The sequence below is a fragment of the Daktulosphaira vitifoliae genome, unplaced genomic scaffold (genome assembly GCF_025091365.1).
Source record: "Daktulosphaira vitifoliae isolate Bord-2020 unplaced genomic scaffold, ASM2509136v1 Scaffold_1, whole genome shotgun sequence".
Lineage (NCBI taxonomy): Eukaryota > Metazoa > Arthropoda > Insecta > Hemiptera > Phylloxeridae > Daktulosphaira > Daktulosphaira vitifoliae.
In genome coordinates, this window is record NW_026099572.1 from 30,360,335 (window position 1) to 30,376,411 (window position 16,077).

A 16,077-nucleotide genomic window follows, 5' to 3' on the forward strand; every position below is an offset into this window, starting at 1 on the left:
TATTTTCAATTTAATTTTTAAAAGTATTCCGGAAATACTGACACTTTTATATATATCTTAAATTAAAGCTTATGTAATATACTTTAATTTGAAAAAAAAAAATTTGACCTCTGGACTTGTCTTCATGGTGAAAATGACTACCGTATGCAAAAATATGCTATTTTTGTGAAAAAATTCTTGATATTATATTTTACATTTTTTAACATTATGTTGCTATAACTTTTTAAAAAATGCATGAATCAACTTTATTCTTTAATGATAAATACTTTATATATACTTCTTTCATTCGACATACTTTTTTTTAAAATCGGACCATTTCCCTTTATACAGGGGGGGTGCAAACCTTTTAAAATGCGTATAGAAAGTAGAACTTTTTCAACTTAACTTTTGAAAATGTTCCGGAAAGACTGACACTTTTATATATATCTTAAATTAAAGCTTATGTAATATACTTTAATTTGAAAAAAAAAAATTTGACCTCTGGACTTGTCTTCGTGGTGAAAACGGACATCAAAGTTAAAGAAAAACGTACGATTTCCGTGAAAAAAATCTCGATTTTATATGTTATATTATTTAATTTATATTTTATATAACTTTTGGAAAAATGTATGGATCAATATTATTATTTTTTTATAATAAATATTTATATACCCCTTTCATCTGGCACGCTTTTTTTGTAAATCGGATCATACCCCTTTAACAAGGGGGGTCAAAACTTTAAACATGCGTATTGTTACTACGATATTTTCAATTTAATTTTTGAAAGTATTCCGGAAATACTGACACTTTTAAATATATCTTAAATTAAAGCTTATGTAATATACTTTAATGTGAAAAAAAAAAATTTGACCTCTGGATTTGTCTTCATGGTAAAAATGACTACCGTATGCAAAAATATGCTATTTTTGTGTTAAAATTCTGGGTTTTGTATTTTATTAAGGGGAGTGCAGATTATCATAAATATTATATAAATCAAATTGATATAGCATAGAAAACTTATTTAAATTTGTTTGCTTCTTTTAAGTAGAGAAAAATAACTTTGAAATTTAAAGTAGCTTAAATAGTCAATTTTTTCAACCGGCGGTACCAACGTACGGGTGCCGAGTTGGTAAAACTTGTGTTTTACAAGCTTGGGGTACGAGGTTCCAATCCGCGTATGGCAATGAATTCTTTGCATTTTTTCTTAATTCTTTTTTAAGTTAGTATAAAATTTTAAATCGTTTGATTTTTATCTCATTTAGATTCAATAACTTCAATAAAGATCAAGGATCCCATAATTTTAGTCGCCCCTTGCAAGAAGAAATTTCTTATTCGTATTAAAATTATTTTACTATATTTTAAGTTTTCGCTTCGATGCAAAGCCGAGAAGATATTTTTTTGTGACTATCATTTATTTTCTCTGCTTTAACTTGACCTACATTTTTCAACGATACGTCAAATGATTACAATTAGATGAAGATATTACCCTCAAAAATTGAAAAAAAAATTTCAATTTATCAATTAAACAGTTAGTTATTTCATGTTCTCCATAAAGACAATTAAAATCATTCATTTCTAATGTTTGAAACTATTTATTAACGAATGAAGTTTGATATAATAGGTTTCAACTACAAAATTAAATAATTTTACTTTGTAATTTAATAATTTTTTTACTCTATTTGTGTGTGCTACTACTAGACTATAATATTACAAATTTTTTTGTAACATGTTGCTATATAAATCATTTCTAAAAAAAATGATTGTTTTTTCTCCTGAATTAACAATTGATTTTTTCAAATATAATCAAATTTTATAATACGCTCAATTGAGTAAATCTTTTTAACAACTTTGTTTTGATTGGTACATTTAGTTAAAGTAAATCATTAAAATTAATTAAGTTCTCAATATTTCAATTATAGAATCTTTTCAACAAACAACAAAAGTTCCTAGGAAATTATTACTATTACTTCTATTTAAGTTATCTATTACCATAAAAATGCAAAAAAATATTGAGCTTTTCTGATAAATTTACAATAAATAGTAATTATAAAACTTTCTGACTGCATATTGATCTTAACGATACAATTTTTTCAATTGTCATAAAATTTTCTATTTAATGATGTCATTGTCAAACTTACCAATTGAGCTAAAAGTTATGGTAAAATAAATTTTTTTTTTTTATTATAAAAATTTACAACAATCAACTTTAAACGATTAACAAAATTGGTTAAATATGTCATTTTCCTTNTTAAACGATTAAAAAAATAGGTTAAATATGTCATTTTCCTTATTTTTAACTTATTAATAGTCAAAATCAGTATTAATTTAAAACAATTTTTTTTTCTTCTTAATTATTGTTCTTTATATGTAAATACTATTTTTTAATAATATTAAAACTTAGAAGTGATAAAAAAAGACTAATTGCACATTTGAAAACATCGCGAAAAGTTGATTTAGAATAGTATATTTTTGTGTCTGATGAAAGTTCCTTGTAGTACAATGTATAAAACTTATAACTTTGTTAACTGTTATAACTTTATCAAAAATGACCAAATCAGTATATTTTTTTTTATTTAGATGCATGTCTTTATCTATCATTTGGTTTTTTTTATAAATCTAACCCTTTACCTACCCACAAGAGGGATTCAAAATAATAACTTTTTTTTTTTTTTAGTTAAAGTAAATCATTAAAATTAATTCAGTTCTGGATATTTCAATTGTAGAATCTTTATAAATTCCAAAAATTACTTAGAAATGATATTATGATTTCTATTTAAGTATTCTATTACGATAAAAATGCAAAAAAATAATGAGTTTTTCTGATAAATATACTGTAAATAGTAATTATAAAATTTCCTGACTACATATTAATCTTAAAAATAACATTGTTTTAATTCTCATAAAATTTTTTTATTTAATGATTCATTCTAGTCAACAAAGGAGTAATTTTGGAGAATAGCAGATAAAATTCCCAACCAAATTTTTTTTTTTTTAAGTAGGAAATTGGTGGATTATTCTAAAAGCAACATCAACTCTTATTTCTTTAATTATATCCTGATTAGTAATTCTTTGATTTTAAAATATAATATATGAATAAATACTAATTATAGTTTTTAAATTTAGTATGAAATTGTGAGGNAATATATGAATATAATATATACTAATTATAATTACTAAATTTAGTATGAAATTGATATTCAATAATTTAATATTTTAATTTAAACGGAGAAATTATAAAAATAATAAAGAAGTTATATTTTGCTTTACTTTTACGTGTATAAAAATTTAAAGGGCTTGATACAATAATTTTCAATAAAAACTGTTTGTTACTATAAAAAAATGCACTGGACTACAAGGAACTTTCATCAGAAGCAAAAATATACTTTTCTAAATCAAATTTTCGCGTTGTTTTCAAATCTGCAAGTAGACTATTTCTATCACTTCTAATTTTTTATATTATTACTAATTATATATATAAAATAATAATTAAAAGAAAAAAAAATATGTTTTCAAATTATTACTCATTTAATTTTTAATATGATAAAAATAATCAGTCCAAATTTTCAATTTTAACCTATTTTTTTGGTTCTTTAAAGTTGATGAAAAATTTTTGATAAAGATTTATGAAAGTTTATAGTAAAATAAATTGAATATATTACCATAACTTTTAGCTCAATTACAAGTTTAAAATTGACATCTAGGCCAGTCAATAAAGAAAAATTTCTTTAAAAATTCCCATCCAAATTTTGTTTTTTTAAAAGTTGAATTAAAATATGTATAATGACATACTAATAGTCCTCATTGATTGGAATTGAGCTTTTTTTTAAATCCTCGCAAAAGTTCAAAAATATGAGCTTTCTTAATTTTCTCAAAAAAAAATATTTAACTNAGATTTTTTAATTTTCTCAAAAAATATTTAACTTACAAAAAAAAATTTCGTACAAAAGTTGTTTAAAAGACAATTATAAACAAAAAAATTATCTTATATTTTTCCATTTAAACAAATATTTNTGATCTTATATTTTTCATTTAAACAAATATTTTTCGAGTTACATTACATTTAATATGAGTACTAAAATTTATATTCCATTTTTTTCATTTTACGGTTACTTTTTATCATGTTATACNTTTTTTTCTATCAAAAGGCCATTTTCCCCCAAATTCGGGTGCTTCTTTTACCGTGTGTTTCTTCTACGGTGGATATGTACAGTTTCTGAACATCCCTCTACCGGACACTGGGACGCCTTGCCATTCTATCTCTGCATCTCTACGGCTCTCTGGAATTCTGGAACTCTCAACCAAGATACACAAAGTGAATGTGCGTGAGTGTATGTTTTATTCTTAGTTACAATTCTATATAAAATCTACACTATTTTTATCCTCTTTCGTAATTACTGAAAATATTATACATCTTACTTTCGATCGAATACTTTTGGTGATATAAAAACAGCACAGTGGGGTCGTGGCATAGTTGGGTCCAGTATAGATGATATCTGACAATGATTAAAATCACTATCATAAAAAACGCTTCGATGCAAATCTGTAGATAGTGTTTAATTTAAAAAAAAAAAATTTTAAAAAAGTAGGTCAAATAAGAGCTCAGAAAATAAATGATAGCTACAAAAAAAAAACCACATAGTAAAATAATATTAATATGAATTTATTCTCACGAGAGGAGACTACAGTAATGGAATCCTTGATATTTATTGAAGTTATTGAACCTAAATGAGATAAAAATCAAATGAGTTAAACATTTTTTTCTAACTCAAAAAGAATTAAGAAAAAATTCAGTGCCACAAGCGTGAAAGACCCAAGTGTTACCGTCTCAGAAACCGTACGTCTCATTCGTCACTTAATAAAAATGGAAATTTAACTAGTTCAAATTTTAAAGTTATTTTTCTTGACTTCAAAGAAACAAAATAATTTAAATATGTTTAACTTTTTATACTATGTCATTTACATTGATACAATATTTATGAAAATCAGTGTAATCCCCATATAGTAAAATGAAATACAAAACCAAGAATTTTAACACAAAAATAGCATATTTTTGAATACGGTAGCCATTTGCGCATAGAAGATAGGTCGTTCGGACAAATTTTTTTTTTCATTTTATAGTACATAAAATAAGCTTTAATTTGATATATATTTAAAGAACGCAGATACGTGCATGATACGTTTACGTAGTTAAGTCGCTTTACATGTATATATATATATATTCTAATACTATTAAAAATATATATTAACACGCTTTATTCTCATTAAGGTATATAGAGTATTCATTCTGATTACAAAGGATGATTCCCGTATCGTCATTTTTCGTCACTACCTTCACGTTGCGCATCTGCTGCTTTCCTTGAATGTGGTAGCCGTTTCTCAGACTCCCTCTCCGGAATCGAACCCTGATTTCCCGTTACCCATTACAACCATATTATTGATAGTAACTACTATCATAACATGAAACTAAAAAGTGAAAAATAAATATAGTTTAAAAAAACTAAAAAAACACGCTTTTAAAGCACATCGAACTAAAAAGTTAATAATAATTTTTAAAATAAGCTTGAAACAATAATGAACGAAAAATACTAGTATTATTCTGATAAAAGCGCTCATTATATGAAAAATATGGTACAAATCACCCACGCTTTTATCACAATAATACTAGTATTTTTCGTTCATTATTGTTTCAAGCTTATTTTAAAAATGATTTTTAACTTTTTAGTTCGATGTGCTTTAAAAGCGTGTTTTTTTAGTTTTTTTAAACTATATTTTATGTACTATAAAATAAAAAAAAAAAATTTGTCCCAACGACCTATCTTCTATGCGAAAATAGCTACCGTATTCAAAAATATGCTATTTTTTATTATTAAGGTTCATGTTCCTTTTTTAATTATCTATCAATTTCTTAGAATTAAACACTATCTACAGATTTGCATCGAAGCGTTTCTTATGATAGTGATTTTAATCACTGTCAGATTAAATCTATACTGGACCCAACTATGCAACGTCTCCACTATGCCGCGACCCCACTGTGCTGGATTTTTGTTAATATAACATTTGAAATCGGAATAGTTTATTTTAGCGAATTAATCTAAATAAATTTTAAAATTTGAATCTCTCTTAGAATTTCTTGCTCAGGATTTCATTATGACCTTTATACAACTGAATATTTTAATATTAATTTTCAATGTTCAGAATTGATATTTTTAGTTACAATAGTTCTTATATGGATTTATTTGCATAAAATTATTGATTTTATAACGTATGTGCAAATTTTATTGGTTTTAGCTAAATAATGCTTTGCAATAATAATTATTTATGAAGTTTAGAACTAAAAAAAAATATATAACTATAAAATGCAATCACGTGTAATGATTTAAATTTAGCTTAAACAAGTTTTTTCAATGAATATCTCATAAACAGTGTGAGATAAAAACGTAACAATAGTTTCGAAAATTCTATAATATTAAAAATATTAAATAAACTTTGAAAATTAATTAAATTAATAATATAATAATTTATAAGCAAGAAGATTATAAATATTTAACTAAAAACTAATTAGACTACAAATAAATAAAAATTAGAAAACAGTTGACTAAATCATAAAACTAATAATTAATTTCTTGAGAAATAATAAAAAAATAGCTGAAAATTAAATCTTCATAACAATTGGAGTTACATCTTTGAATTATGGAACGATCTATTTCAATGTAGAAAATATTATTTTGATTAAATTAAAAACTTCACTTTTGCAAATTACTTTATATTACACCCGATAAATCCAATTCGATATCATTCAAATTAAAATGTGATAAAATTAAAATAATGTTGAATTATTTTAGAAACTTATAAACATTAATTTATCCATAAAAATTTTAAATAGTTTAGTAATAAAATACTAAATTGCACTACTAAATTTATTATATTCTTATAAATATTTAATATTTAAAAATGATTAAAAATTTTCTTTTATTTATGTTTATTATTTGGCATTTGTCTAAAGCCTTATCAATGTCAAGCCTTCAGACAACCATCAGTGAAAATTTTAAAGATTACATTATTAAATCTTTAAATCACATTTGTAAACAATCTGGATGGAACACAATAGGACACATACATTTTCAAAAACGTGGTTATACAATTAACAATTATTGTATAATTAAAGACTCTGTGAATGATAATAATTATTTAGAAAAACTCGAATGCATAATTAATATATTAAATTGTGAATACACTATTGTCATGGAAAATTTTAATGTAATGTTAGGAATAGTTTTGGATAAATGTCCAGCGGAAAAAATAAAAAGTAACATGGAACAATTTGATTATTGTATAAATGGAATATTCGATATTTTTAAGAATTTGGTAAATATATTTGCAAATTTTTTAAATGCAGCAAAGTACATTAACCAAATAGATTTAAGAATAATAAGCTTATCATTAAATAATTCAAAATGTATTGAAAGTGAAATTCAATTGTTTTGCAGTCATTTATCTAAGGTAGTTGAACAATATAATGTCAATACCATCGAATTCAATACACTCCATTATTCAAATATTTTTGAAGAAATGATGAATTTTCACAAAAATGTTGAACACATTATACTTAAACTTTACAAAATTAGAAAAGTTTGTGGTTCACATTATGAAAGTCCAATTTCAACTAATTTACTAACTGTATATAATATAGAACAAATGGATAAATTAGTAGATGATTCCAATGATTATGTCAATAATATTTATAATGACCTCAGTACATACTTAGCTGTAATATCTAAAAATCATTTTTCAAGTCTTGGATTTGAACAACTCCTAGGAACTAATACATTCGAGTAAGATTTTTTAATTATTGAAAAAAAAAAATAGAAATTGGTCGGTAGTTTTCGGTGTTTTAAATTTTGACTAAAAACACTTTATTTTAGTTAATAATATGGACTGTATTTTTACTACATATCTTTTACATTTCATATGACACGGTACCGTGTTTCCCTCAGCCGCACATCACGTTATCAACCTAAATGAAAGTGTATCGGGATCTGAATCATAAGTGCACGGTGGCCTAGTGGTAAGGTTTGTCTATACGACGCCTTGGGTCGCGGGTTCTAATCCCGTACCGTGCCTCTTTTTTTCACATGATTTCCGGTACACTTTCTATAACCGGCCGTCAATCCCCGGCGGCCGTGTTACATATATGAATAAAACTAAAGTTGCACCGGACTCATCATTCACTGTCCGGTTTACAACTGACTTACAAACCCAAAACCTAAGCTGCACCGCCCACCTATTCTATAACAAAATATCTCTCGTTTTTTTCCCCAATATCAAACAGAAATATTTATACTTAAATCTGTTCATTAGTTTATATATACATCATTTCTATTGTTTATAAGAAATGTAATTAGATACACATTAAAGTTTCATACTTGCACTACTTAAAGTTATCAAAAAAACTTTTTGCAAAATTCTTATATAAAAAAATTTAAACTATATATTTTCATTTGAATAAATGGTATCAAAGCGAGATCGCGGTTAGTTGGGGCATGGCATAGTTGAGACAAATATAGTTGATTTCTGACAGTGATTAAAATCACAATCATAAGAAACACGCTGCGATGCAAATCTGTATTAAAATACTTATTATTATTGTATTTGTTGGGGCCAGATAAACTATTACCACAGTCTATAATTTGCCAATGATACTGAATCCCTCCTGTTATACGCGCAACAGTCATATTATCTAACCATTACCAAGATATATAATGGCTGTAGTTACCCCATCCGTAGTTTTTAAGGCTACGTAGTCTTTATAAAATAAATATTGAATGTATTAATAGAAAAAATTATGTAATTCTTCTCCTTAATTATTCACTATGGTTTAGCTATAAAGGCTCGCATTGTTTATTTATTCTAGTCTATTGTATGATATTTGTGTTAAGCTATTTCTATTATTGTCATTTAATCTGTATGTTACTTGTTGGATAAAATTGTATGTCGTGGTCTGCTATTCCATTATATTATACTTAGTTGTGTCATTGATTAAATACACATAGATAGGCCACGGCATTCAGACAATTGGCAACCGATTTTTTGTTAATTTATACCCGTAGAGATACCTCTCGAGAAAAAATGAAATCAAGAATTTTTACACGAAAATAGCATTTGGTACAGAGGTCAAATTTTTTTTTTCATCATAAAGTACATTACATTATCTTTAATTTAAGATATATATAAAAATGTCAGACTTTCTGGAACACTTTCAAAAGTTAATTTTTTGTGAAAAAGTTGTCATTTTAAATCCCCCCTTTGGGCAGGTAAAGGGTTAAATTTATGAAAAAAATATACCAAATTATAGGTAAAGACATCAAGCATCTAAAAAATAAAAAATTATATTGATATGTTCATTTTTGAAAAGTGATCTTTTGACGTATTGTTGAAAGAAATCCGTTCGATGAGAGCTAAGAAAAAGTGGTAACAGACACAAAAAAAAAAAAAAAAAAAAAAAAAACATCATATTAAAACCAATACCTTCTCAGCTTCGTATCGAAGCTAAAAACAAATTATAAATATTTTAGAAAAAAAATATTCAAACAAATAAAGCAATTTTAACCAAAGTTCAGAACCCTAAAAATGATAAAATAAGAGGTTAAGATAGATTTATCCTATAATAATATTAATTTCCTCTTAGAATCTTTAATTTATCCGCGAAGCCCATTTATGAAATTTTGACTTCGAGTTCTTCAAATTAAATATTCTAAAAAGTTTACTATGTATTAAAGTTAAATATTCTAAGTGTGACAAGCACTCTTGGGAAGTATTTATAATAGGATATAATTCATTTGTGATTATACTATTTAATTTAAAACTCAATTGTGTTGCATACGACTTTTCATATATAAAATGATGAATTATCTGTTGTGCATTAGTAACAAAATGTATTCAATTTTCTTTTGGTTTTTTCAACTTACTAGTAATTATTTAATTCTAAATGATTTCCTGAAAGTCCTAGCCGTAGAATTCTTATTAAAACCTCCCCTTTGACCTTAAACTGAAAAAGTGTTTTCTAAAACATCCTGGTTTAACCTACTAGTTATTAAATAATCGTATCTTAAATTTTGCTGTTGATGAAATAACAATATAACAGCGTTGATTCTCCATAGCAAACCATCAAAACATAGTGGTTTTACTCCATATCTTTTAATAGGTTGTGATAATCTAAGGTTACTAATAATAATAATGTTGGCTTGTTTTAGAAAGTTTAATTGATTGGGATTTTTACTATATAAAGCGCAAGAAAAAGGATGATTTTTATGATAAAGATTTTTCAACTCATCCTAATTACAAAATAATTTATCCGCCACTACTTTCTGTTTAAAATAATTTATAAAAATATTTAGAGGCCAACAATTTAGTCTTGTACTGCAATACCATATTTTATATCAAAGTCCTATTAAGGATTCATGGTATAGTATTAAAATAAAAAATTTAATTAAATTTCAATGAAAAAATAATTACAAAGAGTTAAAGTCATAAAAAACCATACATTATGTCATAAAATACAATTACCGTGTATAACAATAACTGTTTAATTATGTGCATCATACATTCATTTAATAATTATTAAAGATTTAAAATACCACGTATATAGAAGCACTCAAAATTTACGCTATCTATCAGCACAATCACCTGCGTCCAGTGCATTGTTTCCCTGTGTCCATTCATGATAAAAATTGGACTGCCAAAATTGTCTATCTATATGTATTTAATCTATGGTTGTGTGTTATGAGCGTTAAGAGCAGCTGGCCATTTCGCATTAATTATCCCACTGTGAGTATTGAGGTTTATATTAAGATTCATATCATAAATTTTTATTACTTCTAGTCATAAACAATAGTATATTTATCATTTTTACTTGGTTAAGTTAAAGTACTTAATTAAAGTTAAATTATAGCAGTCAATCTATAGTAGTTTATATCATCGGGTAAATAATTCAATAACCATAGGAGCTTGAATGAATAATCCAGAATAGACTAAAGGGATCATATCTAGTTTATTTTGTGATTTATTTATACCTTGATCTTAATAAGTAGCAGTTCTTTTAGTTTCGCTGCGAAGCTGAGTAGGTTTTAATTTTACTATGATGTGCTTTTTTTATTTTTTTTTTTTTGTGTCCGATATCTTTCAACGATAAGTCAAAAGATCACTAATTGTATCTAGTCAAAGACATTATTACAAATCGTACTATTTTTTTTTTACAGAGGAGGTTTATATTTTTAAAAATACGAGTAAAAGTAGAACTTTTTCAACTTAACTTTTTAAAATATTCCGGAAGTACTTTCAGCTTTAATATATGTCAAATTAAAGCTTACGATAACTACTAAAAGTTTAAAAAAAAAATTTTGTTTCGACACCTTTTCTTTTATGAGAAAATGACCGTCGATTTTAACGAAAAATGTAGTTTTTATGTAAAAATCACCATTTATCGTAAAATATTTTTTTACTTAAAACTGCCATAACTTATTGAAAAATTAACTAATAAAAATAATTCTTTGCTATAATTTTTACACAGAAGTTGAACTTTTTCAATTTAATTTTTGAAAATTTCAAGGAAATATTGACAGTTTTATTTAATCTTAAATTAAAGCTTATTTAATATACTTTGCAATGAAAAAAAAAATTTCGAGGTATAGTCAAAATAGTTAATCATATTCAAAAATATTCTATTTTTGTGTTGAAATTCTTGGTACTGTATTTTAATTTATTTTAATATACCTTATAAGGGGAGTATACTGATTTTCATGAATATTATATAAATCTAATTGACAAAGAATATAAAGCTAAACTTATTTCAATTTTTTTTTCTTTTAAGTCAAAAAAAGTAATTTTAACATTTGAATCAGCTTATATTGCTAACTTCATCAGACGAATGCGACTAACGTTTGCTGATTCAGCAAAAATCATTGCATGTGGCAATGATTTTTTTGCAATTTTTCTTTAGAATTTTTCTTATGAATAATCCATCGATTTCTTAAAGTTAAGCACTATCTACAAGAAACTTTCATCACAAATAAAAATGCACTTTTCTAAATCAACTTTTCTCGATGTTTTCAAAAATGCAATTAAACTTTTACTATCACTTCTAAGTTTTAATATTATTACTTATTATTAAAAAATAAGTATTTACATATAAAAAACAATAATTAAGAACAAAATAAAATTGTTTTTAATTCATACTGATTTTGATTATTAATATGTTAAAAATACGGAAAATGACATATTTAACCTATTTTGTTAATTCTTTTTGTGAAAGTTTATAATAAAAAAAACTGAATTTATTCTACCATAACTTTTATATCATTAGCAAGTTTGAAATTGACATCATTAAATAGAAAATTTTATGAGAGTTAATTAAATTGAAGCGTTAAGATAATTATGCAGTTAGGTAGTTTTATAATTACTATTAATAGTAAATTTATCAGAAAACCTCAATATTTTTTTGAATTTGTATTGCTATAGATAACTGAATTAGAAATAATAGTAATCATTTTCAAGTAACTTTTGGTGTTTAAAAAGATTCTACAATTGAAATATTAAGAAGTTAATTAATTTTAATGATTTATTTTAACTAAATGAATCAATCAAAACAATGTTGTTTAAAAATTTACTCAATGGAGCATATTATAAAATTTGATTTTAATTGAAAAAACCATTATTAATTCAGGAGAAACTAACAATCATTTATTTTTAGAAATGATTTATATAACATATTAACAAAATATTTGGAATATTATAATCTAGTAGTAGCATACATAAATAGAGGAAAATATTATGAAATTACAAAGTAAAATGATTTAATTTTGTAGTTGAAACCCATCATATCAACCTTGATTCGTCAATTAATACTTTCAAAACATTAGAAATGAATGATTTTAATTATCAGTATGGAGAACACGGGACAAGTAACTGTTTTATTGAAATATTAGAATTTTTTTTCAATTTTTGAGGGTAATATCTTCAACTAATTGTAATAATTTGACGTATCGTTGAAAAATGTAGGTCAAGTTACAGCAGAGAAAATAAATAATAGTCACAAAAAAATACCTTCTCAGATTGCATCGAAGCTAAAACCTAAAATATAGTAAAATAATTTTAAAATGAATAAGAAATTTCTTCTCGCAAGGGGTGACTACAGTGATGGAATCCTTGATATTTATTGAAGTTATTGAATCTAAATGACATTAAATACAAAGGAATTGAAAATTTATTCTATTTTAAAAGCATCAAGAAAAAAATGCAAAAAATTTCTTGTCATACGCGGGTTGGAACTTTGTAACCAAACACGTAAGCCACAAGTTTTAACGACTCGGCGTAGCATAATTGGGACAAGTATAGATAATAACTGACAGTGATTAAAATAACCATCATAAGAAACGTTTCGATTCAAATCTGTAGATAGTGTTTAATTTTAAGAAATCGGTGGATTATTCAAAAGAAAAATTCTAACTTAAAATAAATAAAGTAAAAATTGCAAAAAAATCATTGCCACATGCATTGATTTTTACTGAATCAGCAAACGTTAGTCGCATTCGTCTGATAAAATTAGCAATATAAGCTGATTCAAATGTTAAAATTACTTTTTTTGACTTAAAAGAAAAAAAAATGGTTCTACTAATATTATGACATTTACATATTACTATTTTGCTTCAGAAGAACTGACGATTTACTTATTTAATAGTTTCACCTGTTTAATAGTAAATAAATGATTGTGTTCTATTTCAACGTTAAAAAAAATAATAAAAAGAAGGATAGCTCCACCCTCACTCGAAATCAAGCACTGATTATTAGTAATTGCTAATTTTTTTTAACGGTGACTCAGATAAAAAATAAAAATACACTCTTCTAGAGCCATACACTAAAAACTTGTTGAATTGCAAAAAGAAACATTAAAATCTATTTCTCATATATATTTTTGTTGTAATTAGGGAATTATTTTGAATTTATCATTTAATATTTTATGTAGCAATTTTTTTAAACGTATACAATAATATTGAGAAATAAGTATACGTATTAGTTAAAATCAATCAAATACATCAATGTGTACTTGAATAAACAATTTAAATCAAATACATATAATTATATCATTTGATAAATAAGGTATACTTTGCGTAAAGTATACCTTATTGATCATATTCCAGATGATAACTAACAGAATCTAGCAATAAAACTCATTTATTTAGTAAAAATCGTAATATGATTGAGTTATCTCAGCTATAGGAAATAAAACAATCGGTTCAATGAAATTTATACTTATTACTTTTAATTTTAAACAAATTTTGTATGAAATGTTAGGACATATCACATATGGTTCACAAATTTGGCGGGTGAGCCTGAAGAATTTCCAAAATTTTAAAAATAAGGGACACCCTACACATCATAGTAAAATTAATATCTTCCTAGCTTTGCATCGGAACTAAAACAAAGTTTACATTCATAAAAGATATGAAAAAGAAACTTAAATATTATTACATAGATAATAATTTCAGAACAATATGTAACCAAAAAATGCTTGAAATCGTTTTTAATGTACGAGTAATTGAGTCGGTTATGACAATTAGATCACTCTGTGCACAAAATCTAAAATAGTGATTATAAATAAAAAAAACTATTTGTAAAAACACTTTTTATTCTTCTATAAATTTTACTATACTTATATAACGCTCAAATAATAAAATTTCAAAATGTTTCAAATGTGTTAAAATAAAATAAATCAATTTTCAATTAAGCATTACATTAATTTATTTTCTTTCAGGTTTATACATTGTATAATAGGTAACGTTTATAACACTAGTAATGGTATAAAATTAATGAAAACTTTAATATCTCATGACTATTGGACATTTTGGAAACATATATCTATTAAAAATAAATTGACTAATTTTGAAAGAAAACATTTTGACGAATTAATTGTTCCAGTAAATTTAGAAAATTATAAATTCATACGAGTTTATACTACACAAATTTTAAGGTGTCGCTATATTGAAATATTTGAGTTCTTTAATGATATGTTGGATAGAATAATCAAATTTTGTCAATTTAATAATAAAAATAGCTGTGCAATAACAATTTTTAATATTATAATAAAATCTGATGAAATGTTTAAAAATATGCTGTTTGCTTTGAAAACACTAAGATATATGGTAACTCATAAAAATAAACGTGATGTCGTATCGCGTATAGAATTACTGATAGAATTTTTTAGAAATTTTATTTTTGATATGAGAAGAAAATATCAATCGTCAAGTGAATTCACCAGCCATGAATATTATGAAGCAACAGAATTTCTCAATGACATAAAAATATTTACACAAAAAGAATTATCAATTAAAATAGATCTTACAAATCGTTATTCTAAGGCGTATTGTGAATTTGAAGGATATTCTGATTTGTTTGGTTTTATGATAAGCGTTGAAAAATTAATTAAAATTGATACTCCTTGCATATTGGGTCGCATTAATATTTATCAAGCTATAAATGAAATTTTCAGTGAGTTTATGAAGAAAATTAACAGAGATAATTATGAGAATTTAGGTTTTAATAAAATAGAAGAGGGTTTTTTTTAATTGTATAAATTAGTTTGTTAGAAAATTTTCATTTATCTGTTACTTTTTTAAATATATAAATTGACTAATTATTATATTCTGATTTATTCAATATGTTTGAATGACACACATATTTAAATTACTGAAATATCCAAAGGTGTTGATACTATATATATTAGAGTGGTCCTTAGTTATAGATTATGAAAAATTTCTTTTAAAAATTCCTTGGTCCCACCCCCCAAATTTGTTTATATACATGTAAAAACGAACCAAAAAAAATTTCATGTCAATCAGACAAGTTTGTGCCTACTCGGGGTTAAAAAATGGACAACAGGGGTAGTTTTCTAGTGTTTTGTACTTAATATGGAAATGAGCGACCCTAGAAAAAAAAATTATAGAATATTGTTACGAGAGTAACAAATAGAATAAAATAAAATAGTATTGCCGAATAATTAATTAGTTTATTAAAAATAAAAGTAATAGTAATCGCACAATAGTTGTC

At 24.6% G+C, this 16,077-nt stretch overlaps 1 protein-coding gene across 1 annotated transcript; it reads left to right on the forward strand.

Annotated features, from left to right (window-relative positions):
* Window positions 1-6,877: 6,877 nt before the first annotated feature.
* On the forward strand, window positions 6,878-15,676 carry LOC126894035 (uncharacterized). The gene is made up of 2 exons (XM_050664675.1): window positions 6,878-7,811; window positions 14,786-15,676. The coding sequence occupies exons 1-2, from the start codon at window positions 6,931-6,933 to the stop codon at window positions 15,594-15,596; spliced, it is 1,692 nt and encodes a 563-aa protein (XP_050520632.1). The 5' UTR covers window positions 6,878-6,930; the 3' UTR covers window positions 15,597-15,676.
* The last annotated feature ends 401 nt before the right edge of the window (window positions 15,677-16,077 follow it).